Genomic DNA, 25,844 nt, shown 5'->3' with positions numbered 1-25,844 from the left:
ATAATTCTTATGGTTACTTTGCTGTCATAAGGCTGAGCTAAATGGTTATAATGGACACCAAAACTGTCCCATAAATCTCAAGTCTTTTATCAGGGTAAAAAATTGTTATGTAAAATTTATGAAACCATACACATTAAAAAAAGCTTCAAAGGCATTGAGCATTCATTTATATAAAGAACAGACTCTTACATGCAGCACTCAACTCTTCAACAGACCCAGTGAAGATACTCTGTGTGAATACTGGCTCATTGTCATTGATATCAAGAACTTTAATGCGAAGTTCTAGTGGTTTCTCCAGGTTGTTTCCTCTTTCATCCAAAGCATAGCCAATTAGCTAAAATATTAACAAAAATATGAGATTGAATTTAAACTAATATTATACTGAATATTGAGTAAACTAGTAAAACAAATTATAACTATTCCCAAAGGAAACTGACAAACTAATGTATGTCAAATAATTCTTACCAGAAACGATGGTGTTTCTTCTCGATCTAGAATCTTGGTAATGCTTAGATCTCCAGTTTCTTCATTATAGACAAATATATCAAACGGTGGTTCTGTAATCCCTTTGCCAGTGTATTTATAAGTAACTTTTATTCCTCTTTCTTCTGCTATATCAGAATGTATCTAGCATAAAAATGAAAGAGGGACGAGTCAATGAGTTAAGCTCTTTGTAACTTCTACACAAACATTTTAGACTGAGAATATCCCTCTGAATCTGTGAGCTTTTGCCCTTAAAGAACTTACTCTTTACAAAGGGAGAATCAAGTAGAAACTTCCTGTGTCCTGCAGTAGATTGTGGCATAGCTTAAGTTGAAATAGAATAAAATGATCAAAAGTGATGAGATGGGGAATTCTTTTAGAAGGTGGCCCTTAAGCAGAGGCATGTCAAATACTGAAAATATTGGTGGGTGAGATTGTTGGTGGCAAGTGTGGAAAGCAAAAGGGGTTAAGAGGAAGGAGAGATATGCTCATCAAGGCCAAGACATACATCTTAAAGATCCCTTCTTCCCATTTCTTCTCCTCTAGGAAAGACTGCGAAGTTAATCATGGAGGAAATGTTAAATAAATCCTTTTCTGCTTAGAGACAGCACTAACAATTTTACACAACAAATTTTACTAACTAGTTCCAGTCTCTGCCCTTTTCTCAAGATATTTATTTTTGCATGATTGCTGCTTCAAGGTGCTCAAAATCCATTTTATTTTCTGGTTACTTTTCTAAAAATGTACTGCTTCCATTTTAAGGTGCTATAAAACTGAACTTCTAAATAAACATTTGAACTCTTCCCAACATGATATATGTACAATATATATTTGCAACTTCTATTTGTTTTACTCTTGTTAGTCTATTCTTTGTCAGTTCAGTTTACAGTGCCCCAGAGATTCTAGTAAAAGGAAAACTGATTTTTCCTCCTTAACTTCACAATAGTGTCTTCTAAGTTGCCTGAACACACCCATTAAACGAAGATTCAAATAGTGCCAAATTCTTAAGATTTAGGTGAAATCAACGTCCTCTATTTTTTTTGGGGGGGGAGCAGGAAGGGCCACACTAGTAGGCACTCAGATTTACTTCTGGCTCTACACCCAGGGATCACTCTTGACAGTGCTAGGGGTGGGACCATCTGTGGTATTGGGGATTGAACGCAGGTCAATTGCATGCAGGGCAAGTCCTAGCTCTCTGGCCTCAAGGCCATCAGTTTTTGCTAGTGATTCTGCATCTTCCAGAAATAAAAAATCTTCATGTTGGTGCTTCTTTAAAAAATAAAGTTTGGCTAATTTTCATGTACATTTGAAACATTTAAAGATTAAGTACATTTACTGTCTTTAGTCTTAAAAGTGGCTTCACATCATATTTCAGTGACGTGTTCATTTCCTGTTCTTCTTTAGACAGTACCTTAGCGATTGGGTTCTTTTTAGACAGATCCTCTCCTTCTCGTAGATTCACAGGAGCTGTGATCCAGGCTCGTTTTTGCCGAATCAAGGAACTCTGTTTAGGAAGCAGCTGGTATACGTTTTCTTTGTTCAAGACCTACAATAGTAAAGCATTGCCCTCAATTAAAATGTATCCTAAAACCATTAGGATGGCATGCTCTTATTTCTTAATGGACTAGTTCTGTTTTGGGCAACAACAAGCAGTACTAAGGGTTTCTTCTTTTGTCTCTACTCAAGAACTGTTGCAGTGCTTTGGACTGTGTGGTCCTGAGCATTGAACCAGGGCCTCTTAGAAGCAAAGCCTGCATTTCAGCTTGGTGTTTTTTTTTTCAAAATGGAATTGTATACATGGTAGAAAACCCAATAAACATCAAGAGATTGAGGCAATGGAGTAAAGCAGGCAGTATATATTTTTAATTACTAAAGTAAGATTTTAAAACATTTATCATGCCTATAATTTTACTGATTAAGTATGTAGTGGCTTATAGTAAAATATTGGATTCTTAAATGTTTTAAAGTACATATTAATAACCTGGTTATGTTTGTTGAATTCGGTAAAACTTGTGAAACTGTCAGTATAAAGGATTACATTGCCCATTAAATTAAATTTTGTTTGATTAAATTTTGTTTTTATAGCATGTAAGTGAAGATTATTTTATAAATTGCAATTTAGAGCTGAAGAGAGAACATTTCAACACAGGTGACTTAGATTAAAATGAGAATTATACTAGACTAACTTTGTACTCATTTTGGGGGGGCAAGGTTTGGACCATATCCAGTGGTTCTCAGGGCTTATTTCTGGCTGGGTTCAGGGGACCATAAGAGGAGCTGAAATTGAACATGGGTCAGCCACGTGTAAGGCAAGCATCCTACTCTCTGTACTGTGTTTCTGTAGCCCTCCTTATTTTGACATATGCATTATTTATTTATTTAACAACTTATAGAAGATTGATTATTTTGTTTTTAGTTGAATTTTTCCTATAGTTTAAATCATGAAAAACCATTAAAATGTTATGTTTTATAATATATAAAACAAAACTTAATTTTTTACTCACATTTCACAGTTAACATCCTGATGTCTTTTGCTTTATTTTCTCAGAACTCTAATTCACATATATAAAGGTTTTCCCCCTTAAATAACGTTATACATCACATTCTGTCCCTTGATTTCTTAATTTGGTATAGATAATTACCCATGCTGCATAAATTGCTTTACTATTCTTCTGTTTGACATATATTTAATGTCTCATTGAAAATCCTTGGATGTATGTATCCTTGAATGGGAATGGCTAGATCTGTGAGATTATATAATTTTAACTTAGTAAAATACAAATAGTTTTTAACTAGATTAAGTGAGGAAAAATAATCTCCTTAGTTCCTTACCTCAAAATGGAGTCCATTTCCAAATGTAAAGCAGATCTGAAAAATAAAATTTGTTTACATAATTTATAAATTGGTTCAGTCTATTTTATGATTAAGTTATTATTTCTGATTTTATTGACATTAAAATGTAATTAAACGCCAGTACTAATCTTTTGATTATAAGAAAAACACATTTTAAATTTACCTTTTTTCTCCACAACAACCATGACTAGAAATAATCTAAAACTCTGATAGGAGAATGAGTTTACCCAGTTAGCAATGTTCATAAGGTTTTCCAAAGATGTGCTTCCAAATCTATTTTCAAAGTTCGTGTGCTTGTGTGTGTGTGTGCCGTGCCACATGCAAGTAAGTGCTTACCTAGTGGTGCTCAGGGCTTACTCTTGAGTCTGTACTCAAAATCTGAAGGTACTTGGGAAATAGTAACCAGTGTTGGGGATTGAACCTAATAGGGTTGACTGCATTCAAGACAAGTGTCTTAACCCCAGTACTACTGGCCCAATAAGATAAAACTTTTTTTTTCTTTTTTGGTTTTTAGGTCTCTCTCGGCATTGCTCAGGGGTTACTCTAGGTTACACCTGACACTGTGCTCAGAAATTGCTCCTAGCAGGCTCGGGGGACCATATGGGATGCCGGGATTGAAACCACGGTGTGTCCTGGGTCACATGCAAGGCACATGCCCTACCATTGTGCTATCTCTCTAGCCCCTAGATAGTACTTGCTATTATTATTAATTGGTTTATTTAAGTACCATGTTTACAAAATTGTGTTTTATTGGGTTTCAGTCATATAATGTACACCAACCTTCACCAATGTGCCCTTTCCAACACTGATGTCTCCTGTTTCACTCCTACCTCTCCCCTGCCTATTATTAGAGCAGGCAATTTACTTTTCTTTCTCCCTCTCCCCTTCTCTTTCCTTTTAGACACTGTGGTTTGTTATTGTTAATGGAGGAATGCCTTGCATGTCACTCTCTCCCCTTTCAGCACTGAGTTCTGGTCCAGGGCGATCAGTTCCAACTATCATTATCCCAGTAAACCCTTCTCTACCCAAACTGCACTCACTGCTCTTTGAGGTGAGTTTCCTAACTTCTGACCCTTCTCTCTATTGCCTCTGGATATTATTATACTATTTCTTGTTTTTCCTATATCCCACAAATGAGTGTAATTATTCTCTCTACCCCCTTTCTTTTGGCTCATTTCACTAAGCATAATAATTTCCATGTTCATACATGAATACCCAAATTTCATAAATTCATTTTTCCCAATGGCTGCATAGAATTCCATTGTGTAGATTCACCACTATTTCTTTAGCCACTCATCTGTTGTTGGATATCTGGGCTGTTTCTAGATTCTAGCTATTGTAAATAGTGCTGTAATGAACATAAGAGCACAGAGGACATTTTTGTATTGTGTGTTTTGTGTTCCTGGGGTATATCCCTAGGAGTGGTATTGCTGTATCATATAAAAGCTCAATTTCTAGCATTTTTTTAAAAATTTTTTTGGATTTTGGGCCATACCTGGTGGTACTCAGGGGTTACTCCTGGCTATCTGCTCAGAACTAGCTCCTGGCAGGCACAGGGGACCATATGGGACCCCGGGATTCAAACCAACCACCCTAGGTCCTGGATCCGCTGTTTGCAAGGCAAACATCACTGTGCTATCTCTCTGGCCCCAATTTCTAGCTTTTTAAGGAATGTTATAGTTTTCCAAAAAGGCTGATTCAGTCTGCATTCCCATCAACAGTGAATGAGATTTCCTTTCTTCCTGCATCCATTCCAGCACTGGTTGTCCTCTCTCTCTCTCTCTCTCTCTCTCTCTCTCTCTCTCTCTCTCTCTCTCTCTCTCTCTTTCTCTCTCTCACACACACACAGATATTTACTAGTCTCTAGTGTGAGATGTCTCATTATAATTTTGATTTGCATTTTCCTGGTGATTAAGCAATATGGAACACTTTTTCATGTGCCATTTGGTCACTTGGTCACCTATGTTTTTTCTTTGAGGAAATGTTTGCCCATTTCTTCTCCCCATTTTTTTTTATGGGTTTGACCCTGCAAATTTTTAAAATGTAATGTATTTCTTGGGGCTGGAGTGGTACTACAGCAAGGAGAGCAATGGCACATGGTCAACCTAAATTCAATTCCTAGGTTGAATAAGGTCTTCCATGCCCATTGGAGAGGGGATTCCTGAGTGCAGAACCAGAAAAAAAGCCCTGACCATAGCTAGGTGTGCCCCCACCCCCGCAAACAAAACAAGAAAACTAATGCATTTCTTGTCAAGCTTTCTTTCTACTTTTTATTGTAAAGTACATATTAAGGATTGATTTGATATAGTATTTATTATTTTTATTATTCCTTAAAAATCTGATTATAAAAAGGGGATTTGACAATAAGTATATGCCAAATTAAGTAAATGCTATTGTATTGACAAAATAGATTATGCTAAATTAGATATAAACAGTGCAATTTTTAGTATTTTAATCAGGTTTTCAAGGAAATATCTTCATTGATTTATATGAATGTGCTATCAGATATTATTTAAGAAATGTAGGAAATCATATGGTTATTAACAGTGCTTTCTCAACTGAGTGTATTTTATTCAGTAGTATCTAGTGAAAAAATTTAATTTAGGATCTCGGGAGATATCTCAGGGGCAAGGGGCATATACCTTTCATACATTAAGACAAAAGTTAGGGGCTCTGTCTGGACGAGAGCAGACAGGCTCCCATCCTAGTCCCCTCCAACAAGCTCAAATGGGACCTCCTTCCCAACCTTCCCTCAGCATCCTCCTGGGTTCCAGTGGCATCACTGTTAATCTGCCCTCTGGGGCCAGCCAAATTGGTGGGGGGGGGCATAGGGAAACTTATGCTTTAATCCCTTCCACAAATGCAGGCAGGGCTGTCTTTTTGGGTCTTTTCCAGTCTCCTTCCTTCCTTCCTTCCTTCCTTCCTTCCTTCCTTCCTTCCTTCCTTCCTTCCTTCCTTCCTTCCTTCCTTCCTTCCTTCCTTCCTTCCTTCCTTCCTTCCTTCCTTCCTTCCTTCCTTCCTTCCTTCCTTCCTTCCTTCCTTCCTTCCTTCCTTCCTTCCTTCCTTTTCCTTCCTTTTCCTTCCTTCCTTCCTTCCTTCCTTCCTTCCTTCCTTCCTTCCTTCCTTCCTCCCTTCCTCCCTTCCTCCCTTCCTCCCTTCCTCCCTTCCTCCCTTCCTCCCTTCCTCCTTCCTTCCTTCCTTCCTTCCTTCCTTCCTTCCTTCCTTCCTTCCTTCCTTCCTTCCTTCCTTCCTTCCTTCCTTCCTTCCTTCCTTCCTTCCTTCCTTCTTCCTTCCTTCCCATCAGTCCTCATTTTCCCAAACTGTGTGAACATTAGTGGGTCTGCATAAATTATTTTCAATTTACTGGTATATCATTGACTTCCTGGCAGGTTGAATCTAGCACTTTTTTCAACACTCTGAGAATCCAGCACTCTAAACCACTAAATGCAAAGATCAATGGGGAAGCTGAAGAAGATATCTCCTGTGGGGAATGTGGTGAGAAATCCTGGCAAATCACCAAATCCATCCAAACACCTGAATCTTTTAGATGAGGACCTAAAAGCAATACTTAATGGTTTAACAATGGAAATCAAGGAGTCACTAGTCTGCAAAATTAAGAAATCTATAGATGAACAATTCAACCAACTCAAATAACTCTTTCAGAAGATAAAAGAATGCATACAAATAGAACTGAAGGAACTGAAAACCATGTTAGCATGCATAATTGTAGAATTACTCAGGTGGAGAATCACATAGAACATGAAGATAAATTACAAGCCAGCTGGGCTAAAGAAGTCCAAAAAGAAAGGAGACAAAACCCTGGAAAAAAATGTAAAGTACTTAATGAATAAAGACAGGAGAGATAATCTCCAAATTATAGGAATTCCAGAGGGGAAGGTAATGGGAAGGGGAAGAACAAGTAGTGAGGAAGATAATAGCAGAGAAGTTCCCTACCTTCAGGAAAGAGGTTTCTCTACAAATCTAAGAACCAAAAAAGGTTCCAAACCAAATAGAACCCCACAGAACAACACCAAAAACATTTAGTAATCCAAATGACAAAAAACAAAATGAGAGATTGATTCTTTAAAGCAGTAAGGGAGAAAAAAAACTCTCAAGTATAAAGAAAACAACATAAGAATCAAACCAGATCTTCCACTTGAAACAATTCAGGAAAGAAAAGAGTGGAATGACATATTCAAACTCCTCAATGAAAGAAACTTTCAATCTAGAGTCCATTACCCAGCAAAACTCTCACTTATGTGGGAGGGAGGGTTAAAAACATTCTTAGACAAAAAAGAACTTACAATATTTGTGCTAACGAAACTGACTCTAAATGAGCTACTCAAAAAGCAATTACATAAACCAAATCCCCAACTGTAACAACAACAATCTTACACAATATAATGGCACAACAGTCCTTTCTGTCAATAGTTTCTATAAATGCCAATGGCTATTAATCTCAGAAGAAAGGGCTCATTATGATAATATCATGACAAAAGTTTTAATTTATTCATTTTCTATTTGATTATTCCTGATAATATAATCTACTGCTTATGTCTGCAGATAGCAATGGAATATGCAACTGCATGCATATGAACTGTTACAGAGCTCATCATTGAATATGTTATTGTAATCTGTTTTCAATGCTAGGTAGTGTACAGTTATACTATAATGCTCATAATTTAGATTGCTTTTAGTAAAGGAACCTGGATGCTCAAGATCTGCTGAATGATATTTCATGGTTTAAACTCCTCTAATAGTGCTCAATACCATATCACTTAATTTTATAGACTTGAAAATTATGATTGTTTCTAAGAATGCTCTGTACACAATCTAACCCACAAAGCCTTTCTTCAGTAAAGTTTACCCTCACCAATCATGATTGGCCTCGAACATGGAAAAGCTTTACATCTGACCTGTTGGCTTTATAATTTTCATTTTATTGATTTATTGATTGATTTATTGGTTTTTGGGTCACATCCGGCAGCGCTCAGGGGCTACTGCTGGCTTGCACTCAGAAATCACTCCTGGCAGGCACAGGGAATCATATGGGATCCGGGATTCAAACCACCGTCGCCCTGGATCAGCTGTGTGCAAGGCAAATGCCCTACCACTGTGCTATCTCTCCGGTCCCTGGCTTTATAATTTTTGAGCACTCTGTCCCATTTCACCTGGGTAAGCTCTTCAACTGTAACCCATAGATTGATCCTCAGTGTCTGTCTATGTGTGCACATGAGTGATGTGTTGGCCATCTCAATGTATATTATTTGTCTGTAATATGCATAATGTCTATATTGTATACTGTTCTTCCCTGTTTTATGTATAACTCCACATTCCCCCCTTCGCTTACCACCTTACAAATTCTTTTCTAGCACTTACTCTCTCAATCCCCATCTGTTATCTTCCACCCCATAAAACTCTTTTTACCCTCAGTTCTTAACTTCTCATGAAGCGGAACATTACCCCCATCCCAGCCAGCTGCCAACTAGCTCCCAAAGTGAAAAGACAGAATCTCAGCCTAAGAAGAATTTGCCGCTGCTGCTGCTGATTTGCTCACGGTGGTCCCTTTCCCCCACCTCCCTTCACTGTGGACTGTTGCTTTCTACCAGATTTGGTTTCTAAGAAGCCCCTGGCTTGTGGACATATCCTGATATGTGACTGCTGGGAGCCATTTTTATTTCTTTTTCTTTTCTTTTTCTTTAAGCACCATGATTACAAACATGATTGAGTTGGTTTCAGTCATAAAAAGAACAGCCCTCCTTCCCAGTGCAATATTCTCATCACCATTGCCCCCCATTCTCCCTCCTCCCCACCCTCTGAGGAGCCATATTTTAGACTCCACAAGACCAAATCACAGGCTGAAGCTGTGCACTGTACTTTAGCCCCCCATGACTACTTTAAAAGGCTTAAAAGGGACATGTACATCTCCTTTGAATATTTTTTAGATGTATTTCCTTAATAGATATAACCCTTATTGTTTATCTTCCTATGTAGCAGCAATTTCCCCCATTTTTTTGGGATCTGTTTAGTAGGAAATTCTAGTAGATAAGTTTCTTTAGCGTTTGGAGTTCATGGTAGAACCAGGTTAGAGGGATTGTTGGGCTTGTTATCTTTGCCCCATATGCACCAAGAGTACCTTGTGACATTGTTCCTTTCTGCACAGGCACATTACAATGGGGAAATTTTACATGTACAAACAATTTAAAGAGATATCTAAAGAGATAAGAACACTTAAATTTTATACTGCAGTGGGACCATACACCCTGAACACTTGTCATAGTGACTTGGCTTAGGCGTCAGAAGATCAGACATTGACCATTCACCCCTGAACCTTGGATTCCATTTATAGAAACAACCATGATTTTCTACACCCATACCAGGAATCAAACTTCTACCAGGGAAGGCCCTATTGCTGCTCTGGCAGTGACTTAACAACCATGATTTTCTACACCCACACCAGGAATCAAACTTCTACCAGGGAAGGCCCTATTGCTTCTCTGGCAGTGACTTACTTCAGAGTAGGTTTTTATGACACCCTGATGACTTTATAAGAGCAACAACCTGCTTTCAGGGCAGAGTTCTCTGCATTACCCCCTAATGGTGAGATGAAACCAGGATATGCTTCATGTCACCCTGCCATGGACATAGGATCTGTACAGAAACCAGAATCTCTAACTACAGAAACCTGACAGCAACAATCATGATTATGAAGAGCTTTTACTAGGACCACAGAGAAAGATTTTGGGGGTTGGACAACTTAGTATTCCTGGAGCCTGGTGTTGGTCTTATGCCCAGATACTTAATGGGTAAGGTCTTGTTTTTAGACAAAAGGTTTTTCTTTCTATTTACCCTATATTTTGCTGTGCCTATGAAAACAACATAACTGCCACACACACACACACACACACACACACACACACACACACCTTTTATATTGCTAAGTCTTCTGCTATTGTATTAATGACTTATTGGAGAAACAATAATTTTCACAAATATACTTTTTTCTTCTTTCTTTTCTTCCATTTTATTTTTTAGTTTTTATTTCTATTTTTTAAATAACTTTGCTTTCCCTATCTTGAAACAAATGTATTATAATAAGTTATGTCAACTATATGCTGCATTTCCTTTAAATAAAAGATATAATAAAAAAAGAAAAAAGTTAAAGTTCTAATACTGATGACCTTTTGGGTGTAGTCCTAAGAAGTCCCCAACCACAACCAGGTGGTCCTAGTGTCCCTAAGTTAGTTAATGCTGTCACCTCATTCACCTAAGTTAGTTAATGCTGTCACCTCATTCACCACCACCAAAATTGTCATGACACATGGTCCTGTGTAACCACTAGTGTGTATCACTTCCTATGAAATATTAATTTTTTGTTTTATTTTTTTGGGCCACACCCAGCGTGCTCAGGGGTTACTCCTAGCTCTGCACTCAGAAATCGCCCCTGCCAGAATCGGGGGACCATAAGTCATGCCAGGTTTTGAACCTGGGTCCATTCTGTGTTGGCTGTGGGCAAGGCAAACGCCCTGCTGCTGTGCTATTACTCCGGCCCCAATATTAAATAGTTTTGTTTATTCTTATAGTTGAGGTTTGTTACTTCTGAAGACACATTTATTAGAACTATTAAGCAAATTAGAATAATGCAAAAGTTAATTTATTTCAACCTCTGGCAAAGAATGAGGATTAGGCAAAGAGAAGACAATATCACCTCAATTCTCAGACTTCTATTTTCCTCATTTTAAGTTTCTGAAACTTAGATTAATTTATTATTATTCAATTCTCCAACCTCCTGCATTATGCTAATAGAATGTGCCTGCCCTTTGGAATTCTTACATGTTGCAGTAAGAGACAAAAATAGGTTGTGATAAGAACTTTAAAGAAAATCATTGTAGAGAAAACAAGTAGAGACGGGGTTGGGACTGTGTGGTGGTAGGGACAAGGGTATGTGCATCCTTTCAGAAAAGACTGACAGACTGAAATGTAATAAGCCAGCATGGGGGGGCAGTGCTCAGGGGACTATATGTAGTGCTAGAACTAGGTCAGCTATGTACAAGGTAAGTGCCTCAAGTCCTATACTATCTTTTTGGTTCGAATGTTAATTAAAAAGAAGAAATCTCTCATATATGGATTATAAAGCAATACAGTAAGGGAACAGAATTGGCCAAAGTAATTGGAAATGGAGATTTTGTGTAGGCATTTGGGGCCACCAAAGTGCTCTCAGCTCTGTGCACAGAGAACACTCCTGGCAGTGCTCAGGGGTCCATTTGGGATACCAGGGACTGAATGAGGGTCAATTGAATGCAAGACAAGAATAGTCCTATAGTCCTAATTCTCCAGCTCTCATAAACTGGAGATTTTTATTTATAGAATTGAGTTTACGTGAGTGGGTCTTTTGAGATACTGGTGGAGGGAGGCAGGCACACTTGTGATGGATGTGGTGTTAGAATGATGCATGTGTGAAAAGTAAATTTAACATTATTGTAATATTATATATTGAATTTCCTCTATCAATGGAAAGACAATCCCTTAAAGTTTAATGTTTCCAGACTGAGTGATAGTTTATTATAGACAAGATGCAGAGAGATAAAAAGCTATTTTTCAAGGTTGAGACATGATAGAGACTTATTATTTCCATACCACCAGAAGAACATTATAGAGAAATATAGTCAAAGGCTCAATCTCAGAACCATTGTCAATGGATCTCTCTCAAACACAGCTAATCTAGTTCATGCCTATTATTCTTAAACTCATTCTTAAACTATTATTCTTTACCTCTAGATAACTATAGAAATGTCTTTGTTCTTTCCCTTTCTTTTCTACCTTTCAAAACAGGCAGAATGTTTTAAAATTCTCTTTCTTAGGATATAGAAAGAAGGAAAAACCAGAAACTGAGCTGAGGGTCTTTGGCTTATCCCAGCCCACTGAACAGTTTTAGCTAATCTCTTTTCAAAAAAAAGAAAGAAAGAAAGAAAGAAGAAAAGAAAAGAAAGAAAGAAAGAAAGAAGAAAGAAAGAAAGAAAGAAAGAAGAAAGAAAGAAAGAAAGAAAGAAAGAAAGAAAGAAAGAAAGAAAGAAAGAAAGAAAGAAAGAAAAAGAAAGAAATGAGATAGAGACTGTGGATCCATTTGCTTATCTTCTTTTGTCATGGACTGATTTTTTTTTCTTTTACCTTTATAGGCCACACCCAGTGGTGCTCAGAGGTTACTCTTGGCTCTGGGTTCAGTACTTTTGGCAGTACTTGGGGGACCACATGGATGCTGATTGAACCCAGGACATATGTACATAAAGCAAGTGCCCTACCTGCTGTAAAAAATCTCTGCAACCTCATAGATTCATTTTTCAATTCATAGAGAAAGAGTTGGTAATCTGGTTCTCTGTAATGGCAGAAACAAATATTCTGAGGACTTTGATCTACAGCAGTGAGAGTAGACAAACTGACTGGTTTTCGACTTTATCTTGAATTTCAGTGCTTTGGTTTATATTTGAATTTTACTTACTATATTCTTTTTTTTAATCTTTTTATTTTTTTGTATGTGTGTATGGAAAGGTGAGGCAGTGAAGAAATGTAGTCTTTATAAAAATTTTAATTTTATGGCTAAATGTGGTAGCATACTTAGGAAAACAAACTGATGCCCCACACAATCACAAACTCCTAGAGTCTCATTCAACAGCTAATTTAAATATACAATTATATTCACTTTCTTACTTGTTAATTAAAAAAGAAACTAAATAACCAGGAAAAGTAATAGTCTGAACTTTGATTTTTGAGTTAAGATTCTGAATTTTTAAAAACATAACTTTATTTTAGACACCATGCTTTATACTCTTTAGACTACTGATAATGGTAGGATTTCATGTATAAAACATTCAAGCACAACCACACTCCACCAGAATGTCCACTCCTTCTCTCCAACATGGTAACATTTTACTATAACTTAAAAATTTTTAGCACAATTAATTACACATATTAAAATTAGAGTAAAAAGATTATTTTTATATATAATCTGTCGAATATTACGTAGAATTACATATAGATTATAGAGTAAACAAATTATATATTGTATTTGGCTTATTTTTCAGGCTTGAGTTAAACTTCTTGTAACAAATATGATTTTGTTAGAAATATTATCATATTATCTATTAGATAATATCATATTAGAAGTCAACATCAGAGAAGTCAACATCAGTGTCCATGATATGCTTTCAATTTTATTGAACCCTTAAAAATTTCAAAAAAGTACAGAGATGCTGACAAATAAAAATGAGCTTTATTTTTAATATTTTAAACTTTTCTATTCTGAATTTTATTCTAGTAGGTGTTTTTATAGTAGCTTAAAGATCTGAGTGGTAGCAAACCAACTTGAGTCACAGATGCTGAGCCCCATCTGAGATTTTCTGACTCAGAAGGTATGGGGTGTGGTATATAAACCTGTACTTTTAACAAACTTCCAGCCATTCCTGATGATCAAAGTTCTGAAAAAATAATTGTATAAAATCATCAATTATCAAGGGAAAGTGATTAAAAGGCCTGGGTAACATACACTGAGCAACAAGCTCTTTAATAGAGGGATGTGTGAAATAAATTATTTTAAATCAGTAAATTTAGTAATTGACTTATTTCCATCACAAGATTTTTTTCACTTTAGGAGTAAAAATCAAACTACAATAAAATTACCTTAAGCAGTATCTTTTTCTCTATTTCACATATTTTAAAGACAAAAATTATTGGCTGTTTCCACCATCCCGATGCACCATATTATTGAAAAATACACTAAAATATAATAAAGAACAGATTTTCTTACCAAAAAGTTTAAGAAACCAAGAATTTCACATTGTCCTTTTCCACCATTAGATGGCACTAGTCTATTAGTAAAACAAATCTCAGTCAGACCAGAATTGGCCAAGGGTTGACTCTGAGGAATATGGATATTTTCAAATGGTTTAAATGTGAGTTGACAAAATTGAAGACAGTGAAAATCAAGGGCTTTAGTTTTGTACTTTGGTAGGCTTATTATGCGCAAAACTTAATTTACAATTCCTTCTACTTTTTTCCTTTCTAGAATCTAATGAAACTAAACCAATGATCAGGTTCCAAAAGGTTCAGGTCTTCTTGGAGCTTAGATGTAGAAACAAACTATGAAAGGAGGTCACAGGGAATGTCTTTGGATTGAATTAGAGGTCTTTGCTATTGGGGTGCTTTGGTTCTATTCAGATCTATCCACTGATGCCAGTCACGGATGTGGCATACAACGGTGCTCACCCTGCACAAACATCTCCTTTCCAATTTTAAGATGATGGGCTTTGTGGCAGGAGGTAGCAGTGGTCTTTGACATGAAAGAGGGTAGAATTCTATCAATGCAAATAGGAATCATCTATTTCAAAGACAGCATTGCCAGCATATGGCCACTAAGAGCCAAGAACAGGTTGTGCAGTGTGGCCAATAACCTGTGGTTGTGGCAAGTAGGAAATGAGGAGAGAAATTTATATTAACACCAGAGAGATAGTACAGCGCACAGGGAACTAGCCTTGCACACAACTGACCCGGTCTGCTTCCCAGAACACATATTGGACTCTAAGTCCTCAGCAGTGATCTCTGAGAAAAGAGCTAGGAGAAAGCCCTGAGTACAGTTGAGAATGAAAAAAAAAAATCTTCAAGGATCCTCTAAGATGAAAGAATTCATTGACAACTTTTGATTAGAGACCCAGAGCTTCAGAAAAAATCTAGACATGAAAGGTGGTGACAAGTTAAAGACTCAAGTAATCAAACTAGTGATATAATGTAAAGTGAGGTAGGTGCCGGCCAGGAGTTTAAAGGGGACCCCAGGCTTTCTCCATTATCTAGCTTGCTCTGGAGGGAGGGTTTGGATGGGGGTGGTGAACTTTCAGTCTTCCAGCTCTTTAAGGATCTCTTTCCTTCCTGGGAGCTAGGAGCTTTGGTTAGCATGGAGAATGGCAGGCCTCTGCCATGCCAAAGGCCTTTTAAACCAGGCCTAGGAGGGATGCGGGGTTTGGATCACCCTTCCACCCCTTCCTCCGGAACTCCGGGCTTTCCCCATTTCCCAGCCTGCTTCAGAGGGAGGATTTAGGTGGGGGTGGTGAACTTCTGGGCTTCCAGCTCTTTAAGGATCTCTTTCCTTCCTAGCAGCTGGGAGCTTTGGCCAGCAAGGGGAATGGCAGCACAAGAGCACAAGAGGTGCTGGCTTCAGGAAGTCACAAGCAACTTTCCTTCCTACCCCTGTCCATTCTGAAACTGTGCAGGGGCTAGTGCAGAAATTATAGACAATTATTTAGATATAATTGGATTTAATCTGTTTGTCATATACAGAATGTATATATTGTATACTTTCCTTCCCCCTTTGGCTCACCACCCAGAAGCTCATTTTTAGTCCTTTTCTCCCTCACTCCCACTGCCTATTACCTCACATTTAACCATTTTTACCCTCAGTTCTTGGCTCCCCACAAAGTACATTATTTCCCCACTCAAGCTAGCTGCTAACCAGCTACCAAAGTGAAAAAAAAAATAGACTCTCAGGCTGAGAAGAAACCAGTACTCTGTTCCTACTTATCTACTCTCAGAGGCCTCCTGTTCTCCACCTTCCTTCACTGTGTAACTGTGGTTGCTATCATACTAGGTTTCTAATTAGTTCCCACTCAAAGACATCTTCCCATATGGAATTGCTGGGAGTCATTTTACAGACTCCAGAAGGCCAAATCATAGACCAAAGTGGCGTCTAGGATTCAGCACCCTCCAACTGACTATTTCTAATGACATAAAAGGGACATGCATATCTCCTTTGAACATCTTAGATGTATTCCCTTAACCGCTATAACTCTTATTGAATATCCCCTTATACAGTGACAACTGTGCCCACTGTTTTTTTTGTTTGTTTGTTTTTCTTTCTTTCTTTGTGATCTGTTCAACAAAGAATTCTGGTAGAAGAGTCTTTAGAATTTATGTTAGAACCAAGTTAATGGGATTGTTGGACTTGTTCCCTCGGCTCCCCAGAGACACCAATAATACATTGTGGCATTGTTCCTCTTTTGCATAGGCACATTAAAATGGGAAAATACTACATATGCAAACAAGTTATTATCTACTAGAGATAAGAACACAAATTTTGTAATACAGTTAGGCCTTATACCCTGAACACTGCATAATGACTTGGCTCAGGCCTCCGAAGAATGGGCATTGCCCATACATCCCTGAACCATTGACCATCTATGGAAAGAACCACAATTGTTTACAATATCACCAGGAAGCAAACCTCTACCTGGGAAGACCCTACCACTTCCCTAACACTTACTTTACTCCAAGGAGTGTTCCCTTAACACTCAGATGACTTAGCAACAGCAACAACTTGCTTACAGAGCAGGATGCTCTGCATCTAATGGTGAGGTGAAACTAGAGGTCACTCCACATTATCCTGACTTTGTTGAAACACAGAAACCACGCAGAAACCAGAATCTTTCTGGCACAGAAACCAGAATCTTTACCTACATAAATTGGACATCAACAACAGCTAATGTGTAAAAAAAATTTCACTGTTATTACAGAGAATGACTCAGGGGTTGGACAACCTAGTATGCCTGGAACCCAGAGTCAGTCTTATGCCAGAAAACTTCAGGGATAAGGTCTTTTTGTATTTAGGCTGAGGCTTTTTTCTTCTTCTCCATTTTACCCATAATTTGCTGGGCCTATGCAAACAACAATTGCTCTCACACCGTTATTACTGTATTTTTTTTTAACTCTTATTCTTTTTTTTTTTAAAGAAGAGCTTACTAAACTTTCAGTTGGTGCTTCAACAAATTCATTGTGAGTCAATAATTTTCAAACTATTCTTTCCTTTTCCATCTTTTTAGTTTTTCAATTTTTTAATTTTTTTAAAAAAACATGTTGCTTTTTGACTCCCTAAAATGTAGTTATCAGTTATGTCAACTGTGTAATGTATTTTGAAATAAATTTAAAAATAAAAAAAATAAAAAAGTGAAGCATAATTATATATTCAGTGACCTGTTATTTCTTTTTTCTCAACTGATTCCTAACCAGTTCAACCAAAATTTATCTGTTCATGCTTTTTATAATTTGAACAATTCCCTAAATATATTCATTTAACCTATTGTATTTTCTATTGATATGAAGAATGATGCAGACTTATCTTTCTACATGTGTTTTACCATTAAATTCTGTGTTCCAGTTATAACGAACATTTCATTAAAATTGAAAATTTCAAGGAATAGGTATTCAAGTCATTACTTATTTTCTTCTATCTAGAACATTCTTCTCTTATTTATTTATCTTACCAACTTACCATTCTTCATAGATTTTGGTATTATTCTAATACTCAGCTTTTAAGATCCTTCTGTAGGTTCTCTAGTATCATGTATTTTTATTTTTACTTTCTTGCTATCACTTACACATTTAGAAACTAGCCATTTGCCTATTTATAGAACTGTAAGCACCATGAGAGAATATACCTGAGTTATTCTTAGTCTCTCAATGTCTAACATATATTACCCCAGGTAGGGGTTCACTAAAAGGTGAACATATATAGTGAGGAACAGTGGTCAATTATGACTTCTACATTGTTTTTTTTCTTGGGAGCATTTCTCATTCTCATCATACAGTATGATGGTGGAACAAATCCTTTACATGATATATTCCAGCTACCTTCACACTTATCTAGCTTTGCATATGGAAATATTTCAATATTTAATAACTAAAATAAATGAAAGCATGAACTATTCAAAGTGATTTACTTCTGATACTTTAAGATAAATTAAAATAAGAATCCAATCTTTTATCCCATGTAGAGCATGTTTGGAAATATTCTCAGTTGTTAAAATTTGTGGCATATTTAAAGGAAGAAAAAAATGTGATTAGGAAAACTCAAAGAGATCCAAAGCTCAAATACTTGTGACTCCACTGAAAGTTTTAAATTTTATTATAATTTTTCTATGCTTTCTATGCTTTTATACTTTATTCAAAAATAACTATTTTGCAAGATTTAGACCAGTGATTCTAACTTATACTTGCTTGATTATATACATTAATTAATAGTTTCTGTCAGTACATATTTTTGTTCCTTAGAGTTGGGGATATTTGTTGTGTATGTAAATATTTTAGGGGATTATTATGTTACTGACCCTACCCTGATTGGTGATTGTGCCCTACCCTAGGGTGTGACCTGGCATTCTGTCCCCATCCTAGGGTGGTACCTGATTCTGCTTCCACCATTGGGTGGTACCTGATTCTGGGGGATAAAAACAAGGGTCTGTGGAAGGCGGGGGGGCTTTTGGCTGGAACTGATGCTGAGGCTTTGGACTTCAGTCTTGTCCACCAAATAAAGCTAATATTTCCACAAGCCTGACTGTCTGCGAGCTGTTTACCCGCCGTTTCACCTCAGAACCGTTGGCTAGACAGATGCGTGCTACGAGCTGAAAGGGAAAGACCTCATCCTCCATCCCTCCATCAGTCAACCTAATCAGGGGCTGACTTGCAACAGATATTAATTTTTTTTCTCAGGGTAGAGCGCGAACACAGACCCCCACTACCACAAATTATGCAGTTGAGTTTCCCACATTTGGGGAAATCGCAGGGGTCAGCACACCCGGATTGCAATGGGGTGTGAGCCTCGCCCTGGGGAAACCACCTTTGTGATCATGGTATTTCCCCTGCAGGTAAGTATAATAATTTTTTTAAATTAATCTTTATTTAAGAATCATGATTACAAACACTTTTGTAGTTGGGTTTCAGTTTTATAAAAGAACACCTTCCTTCACCAGTGCAACATTCTCACCCCAAATTTCCTTCCTCCCCCACCTCCTTGAGGATATTAATTCAGTTAATCAGATATTTCTAATGATCAAGAAGAATTTAGATCAACTTTTTAAAATACTTGCTTCTAAGTTGATGATTAAGGGAATTTTTAAAGAGTTGTCATTTTCCCATCACCTATTAATTTTTTGAAACACAAAATATAATTCCATATTTCAAAAAGTTCTGGTTACTGATTCTATTATTTTTATAGACATTAATACTTAGGAATCATTTTACATTTGGAGTAATTCTTTTTTTTTTCCTCAGGAGATTGTGCCTTCTTTTAATGTGAATATAAAACTAACATGGAAAAAATTACATTTAAAAAAATTTTTTTACTGTGTTCTAATTTGTTAGGATATTTTTAATTTTTTATTTTTAATTATGAGAACAAAGATGCAAAGAAAGAGGACAAGGTAAAGTTACAGTGGAAGGACAATCACCCATCACATCATTCTCAGAAGAAGTCCCCTTGCTGATATCTTAACTTTGAACTTTCAGCCAAAGAACATTAAGATAAATAAAACAGAATCCATGTACAATTACTTTGTCCCCCAAGTCCCCAGATTGTAATACATTATAATATTTCTTAGCAGCAGACAAGGCAATCTAAAGCCATAACATTTATGAAACTCCTTAGACATTAGAGGCATAGTATTTTTTTACATTTCCATGTACATGCATATTAGTTTAAGTTAACCTCAAAAGTTTAAGTGTTTTTTTTTTTTTAAGGATTAGAGTCAAAGGAGCACAGTAAAAATGGTGTTAGAGTGGCAATTGTTGTTTGCATAGGCCCACCAAAATATGAGGGGCATGAAAAGGAATAACCTTGGCCTAAATACAAAGAGACCCTACCCCTGAAGTTTCCTGGCATAATACCAACTCTAAGTCTCCAGGCAAGCTAGATCGTCCAATCCAAGACATTGTCTGTAGTGCCAACACACTTTTATTTTTCACATAGTCTCTGTGGTTGGTATCATGTTTCTGTATTAAAGATCCTGAAATCTGCATATCCTACATTGAAGTCAGGATGTGGAGCGTCCTCTAGTTTCACCTCACAATTAAAGGGCAATGCAGAGAGCCCTGTCCTGTAAACAGGTCGTTGTTGTTGTTAAGTCTTCTCAGTATTAAGGGAAGTCTCTTGAGCAGGTCGATGTCTGAGCAGTGGTAGGGTCTTCCGTGGTACAGGATTGCTTCCAGATGATGTTATAGACAAACTTGGATGTTTCGTGGATGGCTTCCCTGGTTCAGGGGTGAATGAAAAATGCCCATTCTTCTGAGGCCTGTGCCTGGTCGTTATGTCAATGTTCAGGGTGTAAGGTCCCTTTGCACTACAAGATTTATGTGTTCCAATCTCTATTAGATAAGATCTTATTTGTATGTATAGTATTTTCCCATTTTAATGTGACTACGCAAAAAAGGAACAATGCCACATGGCGTTATTGGCGCATATGGGGCCATAAGAACAAGTTCAACAATCCCCATGACATGGTTCAATCAACAGTATTAAACTGGGGGACTCTTTCACCAAAATTCCTTATTGAACAGCTCACAAAGAGAAGATAAAAAGTGGTTAGAACCGTCACTGTGTAAGAGAATATTTAGTAAGACTTAGAGCTGTCAGAGAAAAAACACATAAAATATTCAAAAGAAATACATGTCCATTTTATGTCTTTTGAAATAGTTGGGGGTTGTTACACACAATGCACGGCTTTGGTCTGTGATTAGGATTGTGCAGTACTGAAGTTAAAAAGAGTAATGTGGGTTAGTGATGTTTGGGGGGCTGAGAGAGTTAAGGAGTAAAAATGAGCTTTGTAGGGGTGTGGGAAAGGGCAGAATACAAAATGGACATTCTGGATACTCAAAACATAAGGATAGGGATTACTCTTAATACATGCAGTGCACGTGTGGGCACTAGCCCCCGCGCGGTTTTCCACATGCAGACTGGTCAGAAATTGACAGTGACAAACAGTGCAACCGGGCAAATCTCAGCACACCCAAGTTAGGACCCACCATTTCTGGCCGCCTGGGCTGGAACCCAGGGAAGGCCTGGAGGCTGGGGGCAGAAGAGGGGATGGCTGGGGGCCTATCATGGCTCCCAGCACACCCAAGTTAGGGAGAAGGCCTTCCACATGAGGTCTCCCCAAACCCCATGCGGGCTAGAGCTAGCCTCCAGATCAAGAAAGTACATTTGGAGTAATTCTAAAATGTTATCTGGTTACATATTGTAACAGTAAATAACTCCAATGTTACCTATAATTTATAGACAGTTGAATTAACTTGATATGGGTTCCTCTGTGTCATCCAAAAGAAGATATGATAGTTTCCTAATCCCAGTACTCCTGGCTCTGAACTCAGTGATCACTGCTAATGGGACTTGGGGACCCATTTGGGCTGCTAAAGATCAAACCCAAATTGACTACAATACTTACTCTGCATATGCAAAAAAACCCCACAAAAAACTCAAACACCTTATCACACTAGCCCCCCTTTTTTCTTTTTCTTTTTTAAATTTATATTTATAGCTTCTAGACAGGGGCCCCTGCCCACTTTCTTCTTCTACTTCTTTTTTTTTTTAACAGAATCATAGAACATCAACCATCTTGTTCTGTCTTATATTTCTATTGTTTTTCTACAAACTGAGAGAAATAAAAGTGATGATACCAGGGGCTAAGCTGTTTCATAAGCACTGAATGCAAATAAGAAATGATCAGATATAAATACCAAATGTAAATACCAAATCAGATGTAAATAACCAAAGTCAATGACAATAGAATCAAGAGACCCCAAGCTATACACAAAAAGCACCTCTGTTACACTAGCAGTCCAGGGTACTAAGCGTAGAGAGATGCATGCTGGGAACAGTGGTGGAAGGAGGTCTACATTGGTGGTAGGAATTGCCATAATTCACTGTCACTATATTCTTTTTCTTTTTTTGGGGGGGGGGCCTACACCCAGCAGTGCTCAGGGGTTACTCCTGGCTGTCTGCTCAGAAATAGCTCCTGGCAGGCACAGGGGACAATATGGGACACCGGGATTCGAACCAACCACCTATGGTCCTGGATCGGCTGCTTGCAAGGCAAACGCCGCTGTGCTATATCTCCGGGCCCTGTATTCTTAAATATAACTATGAAAGAGTTGTAATTCACATTGGTCTCAACAAAAAATAAAAATAAAATTTTACTTTATATCTTGTCCATTTCTATTTCGTAGTTTTTGATTTTGGTGCATATCCAAGATTATTTGCGACTCCGTGTCAAGACTTTCTTCCCTTTTTCTTCTTTTTTTATTTGTTTTTGGGCCACATCCAGCATCACTCAGGGTTCTGTGCTTAGAAATCACTCCTGGCAGGCTTGGGAGACCATCTGAAATGGCGAGGATTAAACCAGGGCTGATCCTAGGTTGGCTGCATGCAAGGCAAATACCCTACCCACTGTGCTATCGCTTCCAGCCCTTCCTGTTTTCTTCTAAAAGTATTATAGTTTTTACCTTTAGGTCTTTGATACACTTTGTAAACAAACCATTGTTAACAGTGTAAGACAAGGACCTACTTCATTGTTTGGAAGGGACACACTGGCAGTGCTCAGGTGTTATTCCTGGTGGTTCTCCGGGTGGGCCATATGGGATGTTGGTGATCAAACCTGGGATGATGCATGCAAGGCAAACCATACTTAATGTACTATGGCTCCTACTTCATTCTATTGCAAGCAGATATCCAATTTTCTAGCCTCAGTGTTGAAAGACAGTTTTCTTCTCCATTAAAGTTGTGTGGATTTCTTGGGGTTGAAGGACACAACAAGTAGTGTGCAGGGGCTAGTCAAGGCACTATGCTGAAGGTCTTTTCTGACAATGCCCAGAAAACCATGTGGTGCCAGGGTTCATATCCAGACTTCCTGCATATAAAGCTTGTGCTTCAACCCTCTAAATCACTTCTCTGGCCCTGATGTTGTTTGGTTCTGAAAGTGCTTGTGCTGCATCTCATCACTGCACCGACCTAGTGGTTCTCCAATCAACAGCAACAGGGATGGTCCCACATTCCCACCCCTCAATAAATCTTAAGTTTATTTCCTCAATCCTTTCAATTATCTGCAATCAACTTAATGTCCTGAGAAATCTCTTACTGCTTTGACTAGCTAGAGTTAATTTTGGTATCATCAACTGAATTGTGACCCATGCAGACCACTACAATCTAAATTCTTTTAACTGCCACCTCAAAATTTCTGTCAGATGAGGTACTTCTTCATATTTATTTTTTTTTGCTGAATTCTATGTCCAACTTCAAACACATTGGTTTCAAAATGCATACAGCCCACTGTTCTTTTATCAAAAAATAAACACATTCAAATTTGTGTCACAAAAGGTATACAAAAATAGAGTACAAGAATTCTATACTATTTCAGTTAGTTGGAATAACTTTTTAAAGAACCAATTACTGTACAATAAGGCAAAAAAAATATATTGCTTAAGAATATGCACATTTTACTTAACTGCTTTCTGTAAATGAACCTGAATTGGCTTAATTGTTATATCACTTGAGGATAAAGATTACTTTTTTATTTTCATATGTAAGGAATTTCATTAACCCTCCAAGTGAAGTCAGTGCTATAATTTGGCATTCTCTTTAGGCAGGAAGTTGTCAGGAAAGGAATCAGGTGCTCTGATATTTTGGATGCCAAACTAAAACTCAAATTTGTCTCAGAAAATTTTATTAACAAAATAAACTTGAATCAAGAATTATGTTAATAACCTGGGTAAAATGAAATGGATAAATAAGGCTTAAAAATGAACTGGTGTACTGATGTCCTAATTATAATGCAAGATCATCAAAATCTATGTTATTAGCTATTTATTATAATATATTATACATTACAATAATTTATATTAATAAATATAATATATAAATGAATATATTATATAATAAATATATAAAATATATAAATATAAATTTAATATTCATAATACACAATAGATTATAATGTAATAGCTATATATTATAACATATTATAATAATATGTGTATTATATGTGTTCATTCTTTCAACTGCAACACTGTTTAACTAAGTTCCAACACTGTTGGAACTTAGAATTCTAGCAGAAAATGCACTTACTTTCTTTTTAACCATTATGATTTTGAATCTGCTCTCTCTGAACATGTATTTAAATCAGCCAGGTCCTAAGAAACCAGTTATACTTCTGAATCATGTGCTGTTTCTCGAACAAGCAGAAAACAAAAGCAAGTTTAAAATCTAACTTTTGCACAAGAAAAGCAGATTTTGAGACAGAACTTGGTTGAACTTCCGACTGACGGATGCCCTGAAAATCCTATTTGTTTGCCCCTCCCCAGTTCAAATGTTATCATTGATGATGGTAATGTTGCACTGGTGAAGGGGGTGGGAGTTCTTCACATGACTGAAACCCAACTATAATCATATCTGTAATCAAGGTGTTTAAATAAAGATATTAATTTTAAAAACGTGTTATCTTTGGAAAAGGAAACAACTTGAAAGGCCTAGGAAAGAAAAGAATACCAAATCTGCTAAACTTTCCCAACCAACACCTTGATGTTCTAAAAGGAGTAACTTTAAAGAAGGAAGCAACAATCCCCCCAAACCTAACAGCACCCCCAAGTCCCCCCAAGCCCCTTCCACGTGATACAGAGCATTTCAACCACCCCTTTTGGCACGACGTGTATGTGAGTGAGTGAGCCAAGCACACAGCTAGCTAAGTCCCTGAGTTGTCCACTATCGACTTTCCCGACTTGGGCGAGAGACTTTCCCAACTTGGAGAAACTGAGGCGAAGCCGATCCACCGACCTCCCAGTGTGCCCGGGAAGGAACCGCCCAACAACAAAAAGAAAACCCCGAGGCCCAGAAAGGTGCGCGGTCCCCGCCCGGCCGGCTCCAGGCAGGAGCGCCGCGCCCAGGCAAAGCCCACTTGCAGGCAAGTCCCGGCGCCGCCACCTCGGCCGCGGGGTCCGGGCTTGCAGCCGCCGGTCCAGCCCTAGCCCTTCGGCACCTGCGGGGAAGGAACCGGGCAGGTCGGGGCGCGCTAGGTTGGCGCCCGCCAGGCCCTGCCGGCCCCGCGCCCAACTTACCAGCAGCAGTAGCAGCCCCGGGCTCTCGGCCGATCGCGCCATACCTCGCCCCGCGCCTTGCTTCCGAGGCGTCCCCAGGCCTCGGACCCTGTCGCTCTGGCCCCAAGGCGCGGCCACAGGTGTGTCCGCCCGGAGGAAGTGGCTCCCGGGCGCGCCCTAACTGCGGGACGGAGAGAGGGAGGCGCACGGTGGCCTCCCGCCTCCCTCGTCGCCACGCACCTGGGACGCGGAGGGGACACTGGGCGGCGAGCTCCGCCCCGCCGGGCGTCCGGCCTTCCGCACTCACCCCTGGCCACCCGGGCGAGGTGAACCTGGGAGCCCCCTTTCGGGGGGCTGATCTCGGGCCTCACTCAGGCCGTCCTGCTCTGACCTGCTTCGCTTCAGGCTGCCGGGCTGAGATAGGGCCCCCCACACCCCCAAAGTGCTGGCCCAGGGGCCGCCGAGTCCAGACGCGCAGGACTTGTCACGGGACGCGCGCTCCTAGGAAGCGCAGGTTTGGGGGGAAGAAGGGCTCTGCAGGTGCGCCGCTTTCTCCTCTTCCAGGCTCCTTCAAGGCTTCCTGCGGGTCTGGTAGCCTTTTTTATTTTTCCCAGGAAGGG

General features: G+C 38.5%; 1 protein-coding gene and 1 non-coding gene across 2 annotated transcripts in view; both read right to left on the bottom strand.

Moving 5' to 3' along the window:
- Positions 1-25,410, bottom strand: part of DSG2 (desmoglein 2) — a 62,647-nt gene extending 37,237 nt beyond the window's left edge. The window contains exons 1-5 of the mRNA XM_049770203.1: positions 25,246-25,410; positions 3,316-3,351; positions 1,895-2,029; positions 466-627; positions 190-334 (exon numbers count right to left, since the gene is read on the bottom strand). Of these exons, the coding sequence (XP_049626160.1) occupies positions 190-334; positions 466-627; positions 1,895-2,029; positions 3,316-3,351; positions 25,246-25,287 (520 nt within the window). The 5' untranslated portion in view covers positions 25,288-25,410. The remainder of the gene's footprint in view (positions 1-189; positions 335-465; positions 628-1,894; positions 2,030-3,315; positions 3,352-25,245) is intronic.
- On the bottom strand, positions 18,856-19,021 carry LOC126005183 (U1 spliceosomal RNA). The gene has a single exon (XR_007494355.1). It is a non-coding gene; the product is annotated as a U1 spliceosomal RNA (small nuclear RNA).
- Positions 25,411-25,844: the final 434 nt, after the last annotated feature.

Source organism: Suncus etruscus, chromosome 3 (assembly GCF_024139225.1).
Source record: "Suncus etruscus isolate mSunEtr1 chromosome 3, mSunEtr1.pri.cur, whole genome shotgun sequence".
NCBI lineage: Eukaryota > Metazoa > Chordata > Mammalia > Eulipotyphla > Soricidae > Suncus > Suncus etruscus.
This window is presented reverse-complemented; position numbering and strand designations above follow the sequence as displayed.